Genomic DNA, 22,543 nt, shown 5'->3' with positions numbered 1-22,543 from the left:
CCCCAAAGTCACAATTTTGAGGTACCCTTTGCTCAGGGGATATGGATTAATTAGCTGACTAGTGTGTGACACTTTGAGCCTAGAATATTGAACCTTTTCATAAAATTCTAATTTTAAGCTGAATTAATGCAACTCCTTTTAATTTGCATTACTGAAATAAATGGACTTTTCCACGATATTCTAATTTTTCGAGTTTCACGTGTATTTCTGTCAGGTGCTTACACTGATGTAAAGGGACCACAGGTCTGTCAGTGCTGGAGTGATTAAGAAGGTGAGTAGTTATTTGTTATTTTACATCTTAAAGGGCTTCTGTCACCCCATTAAACCGTTTTTTTTTTTTCTCTACTAATAATCCCTACACTGCGATCTCAGCATACATAAGCTAATTAATTATTTTCGTTCAGTAGAATTTGCTAAAAATCGATTTTTATAATATGTAAATTACCTTGCTACCAGCAAGTAGGGCGGCTACTTGCTGGTAGCAGCCGCATCCTCCGATCGTAATGACGCCCCCTCCACTTGTTGATTGACAGGGCCAGCAGACGGGATCTTTCTCTGCTGGCCCTGCCTGTTACCATTCAAAATCTGGCGCCTGCGCCGCGGCCGTACCTATCTTCAATCTGCGCAGGCGCACTGAGAGGCGGCCACTCACTCGGCCGCTCCATCCTCAATGCGCCTGCGCCGATGACGTCACATCTACACCCGGCGCAGGCGCATTGAGGAGCGAGCGGCCGAGTGAGTGGCCGCCTCTCAGTGCGCCTGCGCAGATTGAAGATAGGTACGGCCGCGGCGCAGGCGCCAGATTTTGAATGGTAACAGGCAGGGCCAGCAGAGAACGATTCCATCCGCTGGCCCTGTCAATCAACAAGCCGAGGGGGCGTCATTACGATCGGAGGATGCGGCTGCTACCAGCAAGTAGCCGCCCTACTTGCTGGTAGCAAGGTAATTTACATATTATAAAAATCGATTTTTAGCAAATTCTACTGAACGAAAATCATTAATTAGCTTATGTATGCTGAGATCGCAGTGTAGGGATTATTAGTAAAGAAAAAAGAAAAAACGGTTTAATGGGGTGACAGAAGCCCTTTAAGCATTTAACAGATTTCTTTTTATCTAACGTTTGACAATCCTTATGAATTTCAGCAGATTAAAGACTTAAAGTTAAGTCTTAAAACTTGTCCATGCAAAAAAATAGGGAAGAGAACAATAAGATCTGTCTGTTTCAAAGAGCCCTGTAAAAAATATATTTGTATCAAGCCATTGTTTTTATTCTTCTAAAAGAGCACAAATAAAAAAGGAGTTTATTTCAGTTGGATATTTTATTAAAAGATCCAGGCCAGGTTAAAATAAAAAATAAGCTGTGCCAGAACTTTTTATTTTATGCTTACCCTTTTTGGACATTTTTTAAAATGTTTCTCCTCTTTAGAGGGTTATTCCCATCTTGACATTCATGGCATATCTCCAGGACCTATCTCAAAAACAGAGTTCCTTAAACCCCTATCTCATACTGTAAATGCTGTGTATGGAGAGATGGCTGTACATGTGCAGCTCACTCCATACACTGTTATGGGTGCTCCAGAGACAGACGCCCATGCTTCAGAGGCTATTTATGAAACTCCCTTAGAAGTGAATGCAGAGAGCCAGGCATGTGTGGCCACCTCTCCATTCACCGCAACCAGGAGCTCCATTCTTGGGATAGGGGCAGGACGCGGAAGTGGGACCTGCACCAGCTGGACATTTGTGCCATAAGGGTCAAGATGGGAATAACACTTTAAACCAATTAGTAACGTTCAAATTTTCTAGTAGCAGAAGCCAGTTTTGCAGAAAAATCTGACATTGCAGGTTTATTGCAGCATATAAAAGATTGTGTATATATATTGACCTAAATAAATATTTCTTTTAATACACTAAATTCCTGTTGTTGTTACTTCTGAATTATTTGGGTAATGAAATGGACTCGCATAGGAAAATTATCAATAAAATGAACCATTTCTCCATTTGTTTGATAAGACCATAAAGTATTAAAGAGAATGTCCATTTGTGACATCAGAATTCCTTTGTACATGCGTACTTGTAGGTGCTGCTTATCTGCATTTTTTGCCTCGGTGTCTGCTGGTTTGACTGCTTTTTAGCTCTCCTCTATTAGGGCAGAGCTGTGATCTGTGCCTACATCTTATCTACAGTGCCTTATCTATCTTATCCAGTGTCGGACTGGGGTACTTAGGACCCACTAGTGTAACTGATTCTGGGGGCCCAGGCCCACCTTAGGGCTCCTGCACACAAACTTATTTTTTTTCCATGTCTGTACTGTTCACTTCAATTCAATGGGGCCGCCAAAAAAATATATGATTCGGTGTGCATTCTGTGTCTGTATGTCCGCATGGCCGATCTGCAAAATGATAGAACATGTCCTATTATTGCCAGCACTACAGACAAGGATAGTACTGTTCTATTAGAGGCCAGCTGTTCTTTTCCACATAGTGGGGAATGCACGCACCTGGTATCCATGTTTTGCAGATCCGCAATTTGCGGACTGCAAAACATCCAGCGGTCGTGTTCATGAGCACTTACAGTGATAACAGACATATTAAAGATGAAGTATGATGGCAGACTGTCACGGATGTTCCCGCGACAGGTGGCAGGAGATCGGTGAGACTGGCAACATGTGGTTTGATCTGCCAGGTTTTCCCTGTGGCTCAATAGGCGTCTGTGTTTTTTCTGGTATGGCCACACCCCTTGCCTCAGGTGTTGCTAATGTGGTCATTTAACCTTCCTTATTTATAGTTGCTTCCCCTACTATGCTGTGCGGTTTATAGCTTCAGTTTCAGTTGTGGATTGCTGGTGTGTGGATGTCAGCGGAGTTCCTGGTGCTTCCATAGCTCCTTTGAAGTTAAGTCTTTCCTTTCCCTTCTTGTATTTTTTGTTTGGGTTCTGTGTGTTGCTTTTCCCTATTGTTTGTATTAGGCCTGAAGGAGACTCCTGTTCGTCCTTCCATTTGAAGGAACAGGTAGTCTTGTCCCTGCCATTAGTACCAGGGTCCTATAGGGCTAGATAGGACTCTAGGTATTCCTGTGTATATGAACACACCTACCTCTGGGGTCTGTTCATACTGGTAGTCAGTCAGGATCTTGGCTAGGGTTTTACTTGGAGGTGTCCATTTTCCTTACCTAATTCTCAAGCCTGATTTCCTGTTTCCTTAGAATGTCACTCTTCGGTGTGGGAGGGATACACCACACTGAGCATAAGAGGGAAGGGGCCCTCTTATGCTCAGTGTGGTGTATCCCTCCCACACCGAAGCGTGACATTCACAGCAAAATGCACAAACATACAGTACAAACCAAAAGTTTGGACACACCTTCTCATTCAAAGAGTTTTCTTTATTTTCATGACTATGAAGGCATGTGGAATTATATACATAACAAACAAGTGTGAAACAACTGAAAATGTCATATTCTAGGTTCTTCAAAGTAGCCACCTTTTGCTTTGATTACTGCTTTGCACACTCTTGGCATTCTCTTGATGAGCTTCAAGAGGTAGTCCCCTGAAATGGTTTTCACTTCACAGGTGTGCCCTGTCAGGTTTAATAAGTGGGATTTCTTGCCTTATAAATGGGGTTGGGACCATCAGTTGCGTTGAGGAGAAGTCAGGTGGATACACAGCTGATAGTCCTACTGAATAGACTGTTAGAATTTGTATTATGGCAAGAAAAAAGCAGCTAAGTAAAGAAAAACGAGTGTCCATCATTACTTTAGGAAATGAAGGTCAGTCAGTCAGCCGAAAAATTGGGAAAACTTTGAAAGTAAGGGCTATTTGACCATGAAGGAGACTGATGGGGTGCTGCGCCAGATGACCTGGCCTCCACAGTCACCGGACCTGAACCCAATCGAGATGGTTTGGGGTGAGCTGGACTGCAGAGTGAAGGCAAAAGGGCCAACAAGTGCTAAGCATCTCTGGGAACTCCTTCAAGACTGTTGGAAGACCATTTCAGGGGACTACCTCTTGAAGCTCATCAAGATAATGCCAAGAGTGTGCAAAGCAGTAATCAAAGCAAAAGGTGGCTACTTTGAAGAACCTAGAATATGACATATTTTCAGTTGTTTCACACTTGTTTGTTATGTATATAATTCCACATGTGTTAATTCATAGTTTTGATGCCTTCATAGTCATGAAAATAAAGAAAACTCTTTGAATGAGAAGGTGTGTCCAAACTTTTGGTCTGTACTGTACATGTGGCAGAATTTACACATATATGGATATCCTGCACTTAAGTCTGTCAGAAACAAGACACATGCAGCGCACACCAACTGTGCAGCGCACAGAAACTTATACATGGGTCACATGCCACTGATGCATATGTCACATGCTGCACATACACCACTGATATATAGATCATATATAGCACACACCAATCACACATGGGAAACACGCAATGCACACACCAAGACATTTATGCCTAACCCTATTAAGTGTAGCACACTTAAATGGGTTAAAGGGGTTGTCTCACATCAGCAATTGTCATTTATCATGTAGAGAAAGTGAATACAAGGCACTTACTAATATATTGTGATTGTCCATATTGACTCTTTTCCATCACATTATACACAGCTCGTATCCATGGTTTCTGACTGCACTGCAATCCAGCAGCGGTGGCCGTGCTTGCACACTATAAGTAAAGGTGTTGGCATATGAGCATTTACAGCCTTTCCCTATAGTGTGTAAGCATGGCCACCACTGCTGGATTACCACGGATACATGCTGTGTATAATATGATGGAAGGGAGGCAATATGGACAATTACAATACAATAGTAAGTGCCTTGTATTAACTGCATGATAAATGCCATTTACTGAAGTGAGACAAACCCTTTAACCCCTTTAAGCATTAATGTTTTTACCAAATCTTAACCTCCTCAAATTGCACATAATCTACAGTATATTTAAAAGAGTTGTCCTACCATAATGACCTGATGCCTATCTACAGGATAGGTGATCAATATCAGATTGCTGGGGTCTGACTGCTGGAGCTCCCACTGATCATGAAAAAAAGGGGTCCTGAGACATTCAATTATATTACCGCCAATCTATGTACACAAGGGTCTTAAGACCACATTCTGTTGATCATGGAGGTCCCAGCAGTCAGACCTCTATCAATCAGACACTTATCACCTGTTGTGTCATAGCTGTTGGACCTTTTCACATCCCCTATCTTTAAAGGTTTTATTTGTGTGTAAAAAAAAAAATTATAAAAAAAATATAAAAATCTGGCCCAAAATATGTGTCAAACTAAAATGGAAATGCTCCCCTGTTAAAGGGCCTGTGTCCACTTTTCTAGTTATCCTGTATCCACTGGATCGGGGATAACTAAGTGATCCGTGGGGGTCTGAAAGCTGGAGCCCCCACTGATCCCCCTTCTTGATTAAGTGGCAGGTCGAGCATATGCCCTGCCTCTCCATCCATTCTCTATGGGGTCGCTGGAGATGGCAGAGTACAGCGCTGGCTATTTTCAGTGGAGCAGCAGGGCGTATGTATGGCCTGCCACACCATCAAAAAGGGGGATCAGTGGGGGTTGCAGAATCGGACCCCACAAATCATATAGTATGCCCTATGGTGTGGAGAGGATAACTTGAAAACCTGGACAAACCCTTTAAATCCTCCACTACTCCACCACCAGTATCTCTTTACATGGCAGCAGTGATGCCTGTAAATACGGAATATCATCACTACAGCCATGTAAACCATACGTGTCAATACTGGAGAATGTGCCGCACTGTGCAGAATTTTTCAGTCATAAGTCCAACCCCCTTTGCAAGTAATCACTTTTAACAAAACCCAAGTAAAGATGCTAGAGGAGGGCACAAACAGAGGGTCATAACTGAAACAGAGGCATTAGGGTCACCTGAGGCAGGGTAATAGTGGGGATCCTGGAGCAGGGGTAACTGGAGAAGAGGCAATATTAGCGGTGCGTTTAGAGTGGGGGCATCTGGAGCTGGGGCATTTATGGGGTGCACCTAAAGCAGAGGCATTAGGGTCACCTTAGGCAGGGTAATAGTGTTGATCCTGGAGCATAGGTATTAAGGGGCAACTGGAGAAGAGGCAATATTAGGGGTGCATTTAGAGTGGGGTCATTGGGGGGCATCTGGAGCTGGGGCACTGATGGGGGTGCACCTAAAGCAGAGGCATGGGGGGGGGGGCTAGGGCAGAGTCCCCTCAATGCCACTCTGCAGAGAGCAGCACACATACACAGATCTGAGTCTACTATAAACAAGTCCCCTATTTCCCCCTTACAGTCTCCTACAGCTCACTACTGTCACACACCTGAGAAATCAGCCCAGCACTGCAGAGGAGTCCTCCTCTCCAGCAACCACAGTTTTCTGACAGCAGGAAGGGCAGGAGGATGGCCAGACATGTTCTCTTCTCCTTCACTGCCAGCAGCCCGGGAAGCTTAGAAGATACTGCGGGGCCTCCTGTACAATTTACACCAGTAGGAGGCTACATCACTGTGCGATACTGCCACCTAGTGGCTACAATAATTATCTCTCCTGAGAAACGAGAGAAATACTTACTCCTCCGTCTACCTCTCCTACCGAGGAATCCCCCACCTCCCTGGTGGGCCAGTCCGAGCCTGATCTTATCTACAGTGCCTCCACATTCTGCATTCTATTATTATGATTATAGCAGCATTATATATGAAAGTGAATCCTATGTTCTGAGCTTCTGGTCATTATGGAACTGAGGACCAAACGCCTTCTTCAAACACTTCCTGATCCTAACTCACATCTATATGATTGTATATACAGTAGTTCGGGTAATTTTGGCTTTACAGTATATCTAGTGGAATATTATTATTTTTTTAAATGTTGAAAACCGCTGAAAATTATTTGGTGAAAAGTGTACAGTATAATAAAAGCAACATTCATGAGCCCAATAAAGATTTATTAATTGAGTGTAGGTATTCCTGGACTGGGTCCACTTTAACCCCATCTAGCAAAAGCCAGTTTGGACCAAATGCCGAACCCCCATTTTTTAAATCTGACATGTGGTAATAACTTTGAAACGCTTTTACTGATCCAAGGGATTCGTACTTCATGTTGGTGGTGAATTTGAGTTGATATCTTTAACCTTGATGTATAAAAAAAGTCCACAATTTGCAGAAAATTTTGAAAATTTTGAAATTTTCCTAATTTCTTTTACATTTCCTTGCATGCTGCGGTTTTATCTCCGGCCAAAAAAACTGAACACTTGCCTGAATGCCGAATGCTGAATTCAAATTACCGCACTGACAGATCCGGTATTCTGGTCTGCGTATGTGCAGACCTTTAAAAATGTTAAAAATAAATACCGGATCCGTTTTGCTGGATGACACCGGAAAAACGGATCCGGTATTGCAATGCATTTTTCTGACGGATCAGGCATTTTTCTGACTGATCAGGATCCTGATAAGTTTGAAAAATGCCTGATTAGTCAGAAACAATGACATGCGTTTGCATACTGTTTGCCTGATCAGGCAGGCAGTTCAGGCAACGGAACTGCCTGCCGGAATCAAACAACGCAAGTGTGAAAGTACCCTTAGAAGGCTTAGGCTACTTTCACACTTGCGGCAGTGTCATCCGGCAGGCAGTTCCATCGTCAGAACTGCCCGCCGGATCCGCCGATCTGCCGCTGACTGAAAGCATTTGTGAGACGGATCCGGCTGCGGATCCGTCTCACAAATACATTGCAAGGACGGATCCGTCTCTCCGCTTGTCATTTTTTCACATTTTTACCGATCTGCGCATGCGCATGCCGGAGCGACGGATCCGGCATTCCGGTATTCTGAATGCCGGATCCGGCGCTAATTCATTCCTATGGGAAAAAATGCCGGATCCGGCATTCAGGCAAGTCTTCAGTTTTTTTCGCCGGAGAGAAAACCGTAGCATGGTGCGGTTTTCTCTTTTGCCTGATCAGTCAAAACGACTGAACTGAAGACATCCTGATGCAAACTGAACGGATTACTCTCCATTCAGAATGCATGGGGATAAAACTGATCAGTTCTTTTCCGGTATAGAGCCCCTGTGACGGAACTCTATGCCGGAAAAGAACAACGCAAGTGTGAAAGTAGCCTTAGAATGTTGAAAACAATTTTTGAAATTTTCAATAACATTTTCAAAAAAGTTTTTTTAGGGCTCTTTCACACTTGCGTTCTTTTCTTCCGGCATAGAGTTCCGTCGTCAGGGCTCTATGCCAGAAGAATCCTGATCAGGATTATCCCCATGCATTCTGAATGGAGAGAAATCCGTTCAGGATGCATCAGGATGTCTTCAGTTCCGGAACGGAACGTTTTTTGGCCGGAGAAAATACCGCAGCATGCTGCGCTTTTTGCTCTGGTCAAAAATCCGGAACACTTGCCGCAAGGCCGGATCCGGAATTAATGCCCATTGAAAGGCATTGATCCGGATCCGGCCTTAAGCTAAACGTCGTTTCGGCGCATTACCGGATCCGACGTTTAGCTTTTTCTGAATGGTTACTATGGCACCCAGGACGCTATTAAAGTCCTGGGTGCCATAGTAGTAGTGGGGAGCGGGGGAGCAGTATACTTACAGTCCCTGCGGCTCCCGGGGCGCTCCAGAATGATGTCAGGGAGCCCCCACACGCATGGATGACGTGATCACATGGATCATGTGATCCATGCGCATGGGGCGCTCTGATGTCATTCTGGAGCGCCCCGGGAGCCGCACGGACTGTAAGTATACTGCTCCCCCGCTCCCCACTACTACTATGGCACCCAGGACTTTAATAGCGTCCTGGGTGCCATAGTAACACTGAACGCATTTTGAAGACGGATCCGTCTTCAAATGCTTTCAGTTCACTTGCGTTGTTACGGATCCGGCGGGCACCTCCGGCAAATGGAGTGTAAGGGGCTTACATAAAAGAAAGCACCCAGAAATGACCTTATTTTAGAAACTACACCCCTCAAATTATTCAAAACTGATTTGACAAACTTTGTTAACCATTTAGGTGTTCCACAGGAATTAAAGCCAATTTTCCATTTTAATCCATTTTTCCTGTAACAAAGCAAGGGTTGTCAGAAAAACAAACCTCAATATGTATTACCATGATTCTGCAGTTTACAGAAACACCCCCATATGTGGTCGTAAATCTCTTCATAGGCACACGACAGGGTGCAGAAGGAAAAGAATCACAATATTGTTTTTGGAGGGCAGATTTGGCTGGAATGGTTTTTGAGTCGACTGTAGCAGTGCATGTCACTCCATCTAAAAGTGGCCCCATATTGTAGGAGGGTCTAAATTGACAGGAGGCAGAGCAACAAAAGTAGGGTGGTCAGCAATACCGCATACCACAGTGCCGCACAATATATTGTGCTAAAAGCTGGCCGTCTGTGGTGGCCATCAATACCGGCTATTTTCTCTCCTCCTCTTCCAGTTGTCTCTGATTAAGATATGGAGCAGGAGGCTTAGTCGGTGAGATGTGGGACATTAAATTCAGGAGGGTATGTCGCTGCCTGGGTATATTAGTACCTGATTCTCACAGAGTTCATTACCACTGATAGCTTATTCTGTAACCAGTCAGCGGCAGGGATATGGGGGCTTTGGAGGCCCCCTGGGCATCAGCCCACCGGGAAATTTTCCTGTAAGGTCTATGACCAATTAGCCCCTGCTGAGCTGAAATACCAAGCACAGCCGCTATACAATGAATGGCGCTGTGCTTCATAACCGGTGCTCCAGTGACTGTAGCAGCCTCTTCAAACAGCTGATCGGCCAGGAGTCATACCTCCACCAGTCTGATATTGATGACCTTTCCTAAGGATAGGCTATCAATATAAAATTCATGGATAACCCCTTTAAAGGGAACCAGTCACTATGGAAATACAGTGCAAAATGCAGGCAGCATGTTATAGAGCAGGAGGAACTGAGCACATTGGTATATAGGTTTGTAGAAAAAGATTCAATAAAACTTGATTTAGTTAAATTCAGTAAAATTCCTGCTCATTCTGGGCTTTGAAGTCAAGTAGACGGTCCTATCAGTGACTATCAGTGACTGACAGCCTTCCCTCTATGACTGTGTATACAGAGATAGCTGTCAGTCACTGATAGGACCGCCTCCTTGACTTCAAAGCCCAGAATGAGCCTAAATATAAGTGAATATGATATACCAGTTATACTGAATATCTTCCCACAAACCTAATTATCAATTTGCTCAGCTCCTCCTGCTCTATATCATGCTACTGGAAGATTACATTGCAGTATCTCCAACATCATAATCAGGAAACTTAAAGTATATTTGATATATTGACTTTATTTGGAGACTGAGTGTACCAAATAAATATACAGTGAGTAAAAGATGTTATATACATGAAATGGTTACAAAAAAGCTGTTGACAATGTTCACAATATGGCAGAATATTTAGAAGCCATTTGGGCTTTACACAACTGTAAAATTGATGCATAGCAATTTTTAGCATATAGCGCCCAATCAGAGCCCAGCTTTTATTTCCTGAACTGCCTTTGGAAAATGAAACATAGATTCTAATAGGTTGCTTAGGGCAACAAGGATGTCTGAGAACATTTTGATTTTGAGACCTAATAATATACAGTACCTATGAAAGGAGCTGACACAATTAGCCAATGTTGGGTGGTACTTGTGCTAGTCAACAGGGTTAATGAGAGTCAAATCCCACCGAATTGAAACTGATAGCTGGGGGGCGGGGGGGGGGGTAACATAAGGGGAAAAAAGGGAGTACATGCATCCAGTTTGATCCAGAGGGAGGCAAAAAGCCTTCATGAGGTAAAAGCCCAATTTTCCTCATCTTTCTGACCTCAAATAATAATTCTGGCCATCAGTTTCAACGTCATCTAAAAAGACACATCACAGCGTTATAAAAGAATAAAACAGCTTCTGATATGTTTTTCACCATATTTTGTCTAAATGAGGCTGAACCCAATATTACTCAATAAAATAATAAAAAATATTGTATGCATTGCATGGGACCAGGACACTGTTTTGTTCCTCTATGGGCTGCAAAACGTATCCGTTCCGTTTCCGTTATGCAGGGGAGGATTTCTTGTAAAAATCATACTTTTATCATATGCAAATTTCTTCACTACCAGCAAGTTGGGCGTTTACTTGCTGGTAGCCGCCGCATCTGCTGCTTCTAGACACACCCCATCTCCTCTTGATAGACAGGGCCAGTGAGCGCTCTCCTCCTCCCGTTGGCCCCGTCTGCTGTTGAATTCCCGCGCCTGCGCTGTAACGTTCCTCTATCGGGGCAGGCGTACTGAGTGAAGGACGCGCGCTTGCCAGCTACTTCCTCAGTGCGCCTGCGCCGATTACATCACACTACACCCGGAAGAGAAGACTGACTATTATCGCTGATGCAGGCAGTCTTCTCTTCCGGGTGTAGTGTGACGTAATCGGCACAGGCGCACTGAGGAAGGAGTTGGCAAGCGAGCGTCCTTCTCTCAGAGCGCCTGCGCTGAATGAGGATCGGTACGGCGCGGGATGGAGGAGGGGGCATGTTTATAGTCCGAGGATACGGCAGCTACCAGCAAGTAACCGCCCAACTTACTGGTAGTGAAGAAATTTGCATACGATAAAAGTATGATTTTTACAAGAAATAAGCCACAGAAAAAGGTAGGACATGTATGATTGCACTCAGCTGACATTAGCAAATAGCTAATGTCGGCTAATGAAAATTGCACAATGGGACAGAAGCCCTTTAACCCCTTAGGGACGCATGACGTACCAGTACGGCATGTTTCCCGAGTCCTTAAAGATCCATGACGTACCGGTACGTCATGGCTTTAAAATGCGATTGCGGTGCCGCGGGGGTTAATCGGAACAGGATGCCGGCTGAAATCATTCAGCCGGCATCCTGTCACAACGCCAGGGGGGTCATGTTACCCCCCTGTATCGGCGATCGCAGAAAACCACAGGTCAATTCAGACCTGCGGTTTGCTGCGTTTCCGGTCCATTCGGGTCTCCGGTGACCCGATGAACCGGAAAAAGACTGCGATCGGTGGCGTGACTACACACCACCAATCGCAGTATGAAGATTTGGAGAGGCGGTGCTGGCCGTGGTGCTGAATGCCGCTGTCCAGGGTGCTGATTGGTGCAGGGGAGAGAGGCACGAGATTCAAACTTCCTGCGCTCCTCTCTCCCCTCCTCTTCCTGTTCTGCACCAGCACCCTGCAGTACCGTCCTCACCACGTTCCTGAGATCCCCCAATCGGCATCCATCACCCTCCTGCACCCATCACCCTCCAGGTAGGTTGGGGTCAGTGAGGGAGAGGCACCGTTAGGCAGGGATAGAAGGGAAAAGTTAGGAAAAGAAAAAAACAAAAACCAACTTTATCTAAACTTTATTGTTTTTTTGCTTTGAGACCCTAGACCCCCCTGCCACTTGCCAAAAAATCTAAATTCTTAAATTTTATGCCCATTTGCCATGAAGTCTTGTTGAAGACCTAAAGGGTTAACAAAGTTTGTAAAAACAGTTTTGAATACCTTGAGGGGTGTAGTTTCTAGAATGCGGTCATTTTTGGATAGTTTCTATTATGTAAGCCTCACAAAGTGACTTCAAACCTGAACTGGCCCATAAAAAGTGGGATTTGGAAAATTTCTTAAAAATTTCAAAATTTGCTTCTAAACTTCAAAGAAACATAGAAACATAGAAACATAGAATGTGTCGGCAGATAAGAACCATTTGGCCCATCTAGTCTGCCCAATATACTGAATACTATGGATAGCCCCCGGCCCTATCTTATATGAAGGATGGCCTTGTGCCTATTCCATGCATGCTTAAACCCCTTCACTGTATTTGCAGCTACCACTTCTGCAGGAAGGCTATTCCATGCATCCACTACTCTCTCAGTAAAGTAATACTTCCTTATATTACTTTTAAACCTTTGCCCCTCTAATTTAAAACTGTGTCCTCTTGTGGTAGTTTTTCTTCTCTTAAATATGCTCTCTTCCTTTACCGAGTTGATTCCCTTTATGTATTTAAAAGTTTCTATCATATCCCCTCTGTCTCTTCTTTCTTCCAAGCTATACATATTAAGGTCCTTTAACCTTTCCTGGTAAGTTTTATCCTGCAATCCATGTACTAGTTTAGTAGCTCTTCTCTGAACTCTCTCTAATACTCCAAGTGAGGTCTCACCAGTGTTCTGTACAGCGGCATAAGCACTTCACTCTTTCTACTGCTTATACCTCTCCCTATACATCCAAGCATTCTGCTGGCATTTCGTGCTGCTCTATTACATTGTCTTCCCACCTTTAAGTCTTCTGAAATAATTACTCCTAAATCCCTTTCCTCAGATACTGAGGTCAGGACTGTGTCAAATATTCTATATTCTGCCCTTGGGTTTTTACGCCCCAGGTGCATTATCTTGCACTTATCCACATTAAATTTCAGTTTCCAGAGTTCTGACCATTCTTCTAGTTTTCCTAAGTCCTTTTCCATTTGGCGTTTCCCTCCAGGAACATCAACCCTGTTACCTATCTTTGTGTCATCAGCAAAAAGACAAACCTTACCAGCGAGGCCTTTTGCAATATCACTTATGAAGATATTAAACAAAATCGGTCCCAGTACAGATCCCTGTGGAACCCCACTGGTAACATGACCTTGTTTTGAATGTTCTCCATTGACTACCACCCTATGTAACATCCCCAAAAAATAAAATATAATTCCCAAAATCATACAAACATGAAGTAGACATATGGGGAATGTAAAGTCATCACAATTTTTGGGGGTATTACTATGTATTACAGAAGTAGAGAAACTGAAACTTTGAAATTTGCTAATTTTTCCCAATTTTTGGTAAATTTGGTATTTGTCATGAAGTACAATATGTGACGAAAAAACAATCTCAGAACGGCTTGGGTAAGTAAAAGCATTTTAAAGTTATCAGCACTTAGTGACACTGGTCAGATTTGCAAAAAATGGCCAAGTCCTTAAGGTGAAATAGGGCTGAGTCCTTAAGGGGTTAAGGAAATCTGCCTCCATGAAAGATCTGTCTTTCCTGATCTGAAGACCATTCAACCTTTGTTATCAGAACATTCATTATTACTCCATTAAACATTGAGGCACATTTATGAAAGCCAGGTTTCTTATATTCTGTAAATACATTTTAATAGTGTGGAATATGTTCCCACGCTGGGCTTCATTACAGCACTAGAAAAGTATTGGAAAACAAAGCTACTGTAGGTTTGACCTACTGTTTCTTTAAGACGACAGGTTCATCAACAGGCTGCACAAACTGTTGGTTGTCCTGGGGAAGAGACTGGCACACCAATAGTGAGTGATTCACTGGTGCAGTGTGCCAGTAATAAGAAATCTGTCCCACTGTCCTGATCATAGCTAAAAATCTTAAGTTTAAATATTTGTATGTGCACATTTGTTTTTTTTCCCTCTACTTTTCTCATGCTATTTTTTTTTTTAAATAAAAAAGTAGGATGAGAAACATATGATTAGCACATTCCACATTTCAATGGGCTTCGAAATGTCTTTTTTGGGTCTCATTTGGCATCTGCGTACTAAGTTTCATTAATTTTATATTTTTTACCACAAAACACAGCATACTGCAGTTCTGATCCTTCCCAACACGACGGATTAGGAACAAGTCTCATTGACATAGGCTATTTTCATGTTCATAATTAAAACCACTATGCAGTGGTGGATCTTCTGTATGACAGATCGCAACTGTTCATGACAGACCACATTGACCTATAATGGGTCCCATTGGGGTTCAGTCATGTTGCTGACATTTTGATTGCAGGAATAGCACTGCATTCTGCGGCATTCTTCCTATCAAATGTGACGGACCTGTCAACGTAGGCTACAAGCCTTTGTGGTCCGTGTGACTAAAGCCTAATTGAGACAAATTCCGAAAATAGACTCTTATCCATTTCAGAGACATTTTAAAAAAAAACTGCTTTCATAACAGAACCCAGCTGAAGCAGATAGCTGACAGACAGAAAACACATGAGAATGAATAGTAAACAATAAAAAACTGACGTCTAACCATCCTAGATGGGCATTTACTATTAAAGGCTATGAACGCTTTTTATTGTGTTATACCTATTTTGGCAGCCTGCTTGTATTCTTAAACATTGCAGGCTGCTCAGTCCCATTCAATGTGAAATCCATATAAGAATTATTTTCATCATATCAAAGTTAGAGCATAGGGACATCATAGAGGGGAGCTGCCACCCCCTTTATGAGCCAGAGTAGAGGAGAACTGCTAACAATGAGAAGCTCTAGCTCTGGCGGACCTGGCTCATTTATTTATTACATAGTTATTGCATGACCAATTATTTGACTGGATGGCATGTAATAATACAATGTATGACCTGCCACAGCTTCCACTGGTGGTAAGAAATGATTGTTTTAGGGTTTCCAAATTCAGACCTGTGGTTATAGGCAATCAGCAAGTCAGCTTCCCTTTGTAAAAGGGTTATATAAAGTTTACACACCCCGTTTCTGTGAATTACCAAAGAGCATTTCTTTTTTCTTTTTTTCCTATTATCTAGAAATCACTTGGTCTTACAGATCTTTCATGTGTATGGATGAGTGTGTGAATGTACAGTACAATGCAATAGAAACACAGACTACCTTTCCAGCAATTATGTATGACACTGGAATATGGGACTGAAACAAAGCAAACCACAATTTAATGAAGTGCTTCAAGGATTCATATACACCAAAGAAATGTGCAAATAAACACTTATTCTCAAAAATGCAAATGCAACCATCATTATGAAAAAGCACAGAAACTAAGGCAAAGTGACTTTCTTGTGCATTCTAAGGTTAATTAGAGTCAAGGAACTGTGATACAGAATGTCACAGCCCTGAATACATTGAACAGAAGTTTGGTCACAAATTAAGTGCATGACCACCCTCTGCAAAACATGCATCTCCAATGCCTGTGTTTGACTTATTGAAAAACACTTGGAAATATATTGGAATATTTTGAATTACCAACACATTGAGAAGATCACTAAAGGCAGAGTTCTTTTACATGAACAGTACAAGGCACGATGTCTATAGGCTGTAGTCACTTTGCCTTGAAAGCACCACCAGGGTTGCCAACTATCCATACATTTCTGTAGGGTTCATAAAAATGACTGGGCATGTCTGTGATTTTCTTTAAAGCTGGAGGAGCTTGAACACATTATTGTAATTATTATCATTTTAGGGTTCCCAGTGAATTTGTTTGTATCGGTATTCTGAGCTGTAGACATACTGTACATCACTTCTCATTTTTATGATTGATTATAGTTTCCCATTTTCTCTCTAAAAAACATTAGTTGTCTGTGATTTTTGGACTTGCCCAGAAAAAAAATCAGGAATCAGGTTGGCAACCCTGAGCACCACACATGATTTTAAATCAAAATGGGCTTGTGTCCTTGAGGCTACTTTCACATATGCACTATGATTTCCATTTTTCCATTTCAGAACAGAAAAACTAAAATAAAAGCAGGGTCATATATTCGTCATATGACCAATTCCAATGGCACCTGATGAATCCCATGGACTATAATGGTATCCATTGGGTTTCCACTGTCTTCATCATTTTGTTCTGCATTTTTGAATCTGCAGTGGAGACTTTTAACAGAACCTCTGACACAAATGTGAATATAGCCTTATTTAGTTATGATGAGCCACCAAACCCTGAAATAAAATGTAGTATTCATCTTCTAACATTCCAAAATCCCTAAGAAGCAAATATGAGGTTCTAAAAAGCAAGTTTCAATCTATGAATTATCCCTGCAGACCCCCATAAAGAAGCCTAATGGAGAAGACACGTAAACCAAACATTTTCAAGTTAAATACAGTATATTGAAGTCAGAGCATTAATCTTGAACTTTCTAGGCTCCAATGCGAAATTTGTAACGGGGCCCTTCACCTACCATGTGCCATTATACAGTCTTCATATGCTGCATATATTGCCCCGACTCCTCCCCCCCCCCATTGCACAAAGGCACAAGTATGGCTGATATCGCTGCACCCTCTGTAGCTGCACCCCTGCACCCCTGAATGAATTATTTTTATTTTATTCTTCTACTGATTGATATTGGTTCATCAGTTCATAGTTAATAGGGGATTCTGAGTTTATAAATATATATCTGGAATTGAGTCACACATGGCATTTAAAGGGAAAAACAGATATTACAGATTAATCCTAGTATTAACGGACAGTTATTTTGACTCTATTGGCATGTTTCAGTAATATTATGGCATCCTGTTGCTACTAGGGCACAATAGTATTTAGAGCTACCACCATTTGGAAAGTCACATATAGGAGGCTTGAGAGCCACATGTTGATCCGGGGTCAGTGATTGGGAAACGCTGCTCCAATGTAATGAAAAGTCATTTGAGATAAAGTCAATCTGATAACTGAGTCCATCTATTTCAGACCCAAATAAAGCTTAAAGAGGTTGCCCCATCTTGCCTTTACTAAGGTGAGATAGGGATAAGCCCCGACCACCAGGTGGCTGGAAAATAGTGGAACTAGGGCTGGCACGCTGATTGCAGTGTATGGGAGCTACCGAAGTAGAGTAGCACAGCAATGTATGCCGATTCCCTAACTCATAAACAACATAGCTTGCTGTGCTACACTTTTTCTGCAGCTGCTTTTCACTGCAATGGGAGATACTGAAACCGTGGAGTGCCAGCCCGCTCTGCTGTTTCCTGGCCACCTGGTGGTTGGGACTTAGTCCCATTTCATCTTAGTAATGGTGAGATGAGACAACCCCCTTGACTCCACTTCAATATAGAGTGTATATTAGTAGTAAAAATCAAAAACCCTCTATACTGCACGCTTGTATTATGTTTTTCTTGTGACCTTTCTTCTCCCTCTCTATGGTGCCTGTTCTCCCAGTAAATAGACTTATCAGGAGCCATCTTGCTACTTGCTGTCTGTATTATGGGAAGTCTTCTGTACTCTTCCTAGCACAGCTGTTATGTCTGTATATCTATGGACATCATGGTCACTGATACAGGAAGTTATTGGCAACCGGGGAGAATGAGGCATCAGAACGTGCAGAAAGGAGGATCTAAGTGCAAATTGCTGCCTGCTGCACAATTTTTTGTTGTTATTAGATTGCAGAACATTGGTTTTGTCACTGCACTTAGACTTCACTTACCCCAAATGCCTAGTTCTATGCAAAGTGAGTAGCACAGATAGTTCATTTTATGTCTTGCCTGTTTCTTTTGGGGTCAGTTGTCACCCAATTGTCAAAACAAAGATTCAAAGATTTTATAAACTTTATGAAGTACATTCATTAACTAGAAAGTGTTTTGATCACCCTGGAGACATCTAGAAACCACCACATCTAATCCAACAGGTTTAGGATTTAATGAAGAGTCTGGTCTACTGTATGATGTTACTAAAACCAGTATTTGATGTCTGTTAGTAGATCTACGAGGAACTATCTTATGCAGTACTCTTGTTTCAACTATTAACCACATAATTTAGAATCTCCTTTTAAATATAGCTTAGAAGACATGTCCCATGGTTGACCTTGCGAAACACCCTGAGATTTAGCAAACAGCTATATGCCAGTGCAAAAAGACCACATTATCTCCTGAGAATAGTCTCTGTGATGCTTTATCATCTAGACCAGTAGTGGGAGCCATCGCTCAGAATATAGAGGTTGTAAGATGACATGGCATCCCAGATCTGGCACTATGGTGGTATCTTGGCAAATTTCCACTTGAAAAATTGAAATTCACATGAAATGCTGGATTAACATTCATGCTTTCTGAAGTAAGAGTCACCTTTGTGTCACCACTGTTGATACACAAAGCAAACAAGACGACTGTATAATAAATCTGAGTCATGAAGAAATGAGAAAGACATCAGATGTTGTGCAATTGTGTACTTTATCCATATAGTTATATGATGGCCATAAATCCAAACGTGTGGAGGAGATGCATTTAACCTTGCATTTACTGAACAAATCTTTGGAGACATTCCTCTTTCAATTTTTGAATTGTATATTAGAATTGTTGTTTCGTCTTGAAATACAATGATCCTTCAAGCAGCAGTGTAGAAAAAATAGATATAGTCTTTACAGTACATAGTCTTTGTGGCAAGAGTAAATGCACCTTTATTGCTCACCTTTAATTTCAGATAACCCCCACACAGGTTGGGCTGTCCACAGCCACTCTGTCATGGTATGGAAAACAGAGAGGAAGAAAGTTAGTGCATTCCAAACATCTGCTTAGTATATTCAAAAAGTAGTGATTGCCGTCAAGTCTGGGTATAGCATGTCACAAAATAGGACATTTTCAGGTTTTATTGTGCTTTCGGAGCTGTCAGACCTTCGCTTCCTTTATTTTTGGGACCTGATTGTACGTCTCCAGTCTCTATGGCTTTCCTTGTGGATTTAGGACTGACACCGCCTTTTCTAGCCGTTTGTGGGCTTGACATAACTTTCTTTTGTATCTGGGGGCTTGACTGAGCAGAGCCAGTTTTCCTTCCCATCTGTGGACTCCTTGAACCCTTTGGCTTGGGTGGAGGTTGCAGACTTTCTGTTGCTTTTAGAGACTTGAGCCCCAGCATTTCACAGTAATTATTGCACTGGTGAACTGAAATAAAATCCTCCAGGACTTGAGGGTAGCAGCTCTCTTTTAATCCTTGATATCTACAAAAAGAAATAAAACACTTTAATGGGGTTTTCTAAGATTTTTTTTTTACTGATGACCTATCCTCTGGACACCTGGGACCAACCACCCCTGCCCCCATCCGATCAGCTGTTTGAAAAGGCACGGGAGCTCTTGCCTTCTTGCAGCTTACCAAGCACAGCCCATACATTGTCTACATGTACATGGCCTAGGAAACGTTGAGAGAAGGCTGTGGTGCTCATAGGACCGCCGGTGCCTTCTCAAACAGCTGATGGCGGGGGTCCCGGTTGTTGGACAACCACTGATCAGATACTGATGACCTATCTTGAAAACCCCTTTAATAAGTATGATGAAAACTTTTAGTGTTATCCAAATCCATAGCCACAAAAGCAATTGCTGAAGTTATAGAGACATAAAAATGTGTCTATGCACCATAATAGTATCGTACTAAAATAATTACCTTATTTCTAGCACAGAAAATGATTGCAGTGAGGTGGAAAGGATCACAACATTCATCTTTAATATTATGGAAAAATATGACTAAGGCTCCATTCACACGTCCGCAAATCCACGGATCCGCAAAACACGGACAGCGGCAATGTGCGTTCTGCATTTTGCGGACCGCACATTGCCGGCACTAATAGAATATGCCTATTCTTGTCCGCAATTGCGGACAAGAATAGGACATGTTCTATGTTTTTGCGGAACGGAAGTGCGGACCCGGAAGTGCGGGTCCGCAATTCCGTGTCTGGGCAGCACATCGTGCTGCCCCATAGAAATGAATGGGTCCGCAATTCCGTTCCCCAAAATGCGGAACGAAATTGCGGACGTGTAAATGGAGCCTAACACTACCCAAGGCATATATGTTATATATGACATACATATTATCATGTAAATTAATATTTTTTTCTCTTGTCTTTTGTGATATGTGCCTTTTACTACAATACAAAACACTTTGTTTCTACGCTGTTCTTTAAATTAGGGTCTCAAGTCAGAAATATGTTGTAACAGTCAGCTATCAACAAATATCCAGCAAATTGCATACTAAAGCAGGAACCAACAGAATACTTGATCAAACTATGAAAAATGTCCAAATAAGTTAAAAAGTACCTGACATTAGTTGTAAGTTAGGTATCTATATATTTTTGAAATATTAAACTGCCCATGAGTATAAGGGATTTGAATAAACCTATGAAGTACAGCTTGTTGACCAATCATGTTCACTGTTCCTCAGCAATAACTACACTCACCTAAAGAATTATTAGGAACACCATACTAATACGGTGTTGGACCCCCTTTTGCCTTCAGAACTGCCTTAATTCTATGTGGCATTGATTCAACAAGGTGCTGATAGCATTCTTTAGAAATGTTGGCCCATATTGATAGGATAGCATCTTGCAGTTGATGGAGATTTGAGTGATGCACATCCAGGGCACGAAGCTCCCGTTCCACCACATCCTAAAGATGCTCTATTGGGTTGAGATCTGGTGACTGTGGGGGCCATTTTAGTACAGTGAACTCATTGTCATGTTCAAGAAACCAATTTGAAATGATTCGAGCTTTGTGACATGGTGCATTATCCTGCTGGAAGTAGCCATCAGAGGATGGATACATGTTCTCATTCTCTTTACGCCAAATTCGGACTCTACCATTTGAATGTCTCAACAGAAATCGAGACTCATCAGACCAGGCAACATTTTTCCAGTCTTCAACAGTCCAATTATGGTGAGCTCGTGCAAATTGTAGCCTCTTTTTCCTATTTGTAGTGGAGATGAGTGGTACCCGGTGGGGTCTTCTGCTGTTGTAGCCCATCCGCCTCAAGGTTGTGCGTGTTGTGGCTTCACAAATGCTTTGCTGCATACCTCGGTTGTAACGAGTGGTTATTTCAGTCAATGTTGCTCTTCTATCAGCTTGAATCAGTCGGCCCATTCTCCTCTGACCTCTAGCATCCACAAGGCATTTTTGCCCACAGGACTGCCGCATACTGGATGTTTTTCCCTTTTCCCACCATTCTTTGTAAACCCTAGAAATGGTTGTGCGTAAAAATCCCAGTAACTGAGCAGATTGTGAAATACTCAGACCGGCCCGTCTGGCACCAACAACCATGCCACGCTCAAAATTGCTTAAATCACCTTTCTTTCCCATTCTGACATTCAGTTTGGAGTTCAGGAGATTGTCTTGACCAGGACCACCCCCCTAAATGCATTGAAGCAACTGCCATGTGATTGGTTGACTAGATAATTGCATTAATGAGAAATAGAACAGGTGTTCCTAATAATTCTTTAGGTGAGTGTATAAGCTCAAGTACATTGTGATTAAGATAACATTTAGGACAATTCAGGCTGTGTTCACATTGCATTTGAACCTTTCAATGGAGGTATACGATGGAAGGGTCATATGTCACTATATACTATATGTTGCCTGTAGGACCCCATTGTAAAAAGAAAAGAAAAATACTCATACTGTATGTCTCTGCATAAAGTCCCTGAGAACGCTCCCAGAAAGGAACAGAGAGACAGGTTGGGCATGCACACTGGTGCTCCATTCATCTCTAAGGGAGTTCTGGAGACAGCTGAGTACAGTACAATGCTATTTCCAGAACTCCCATAGAGATAAATGGAGTGATAGTTTGGATGCCCATCCTGTCACTCCATTCCTTTTGGAGGGCTCTCAGGATTATGGAATCCCCATTCTCGTGATCGTGGGGGGGTCTGAGTGGTAGGACCGTCATTTCAAGGTTATCTCCTATCCTGTAGATAGGGGATAAATTGAAACAACCGGAATACTCTTTTAATTATCATCTTTAGAGTCTGAGAACATTTTTTGTTCTAATTTTTGTCAGCTGCAGCATTATCATGGAGATCTTGTGTGCATTCAAGTCACCGTTCTCATCAATATTCATACAGACATGCTGTAATTCAAGCC

At 42.3% G+C, this 22,543-nt stretch overlaps 1 protein-coding gene across 3 annotated transcripts in view; it reads right to left on the bottom strand.

Annotated features, from left to right (window-relative positions):
- Window positions 1-3,191: 3,191 nt before the first annotated feature.
- The window catches only part of ALPK3 (alpha kinase 3), a 153,662-nt gene continuing 134,310 nt past the window's right edge, over window positions 3,192-22,543 (bottom strand). For 2 of the 3 annotated variants that reach the window (XM_040413630.1, XM_040413631.1), the window contains one exon: window positions 16,770-19,638. In XM_040413630.1, the coding sequence (XP_040269564.1) occupies window positions 19,290-19,638 (349 nt within the window). In that variant the 3' untranslated portion in view covers window positions 16,770-19,289. Of the gene's footprint in view, window positions 3,208-16,769; window positions 19,639-22,543 lie in introns of those variants that run through there. The other variant, XR_005775560.1, reaches the window with a different exon arrangement.

This window comes from Bufo bufo, chromosome 1 (assembly GCF_905171765.1).
Source record: "Bufo bufo chromosome 1, aBufBuf1.1, whole genome shotgun sequence".
Lineage (NCBI taxonomy): Eukaryota > Metazoa > Chordata > Amphibia > Anura > Bufonidae > Bufo > Bufo bufo.
Note: the sequence above shows the minus strand (reverse complement) of the source record. Positions and strands in the feature narration are given on the sequence as shown.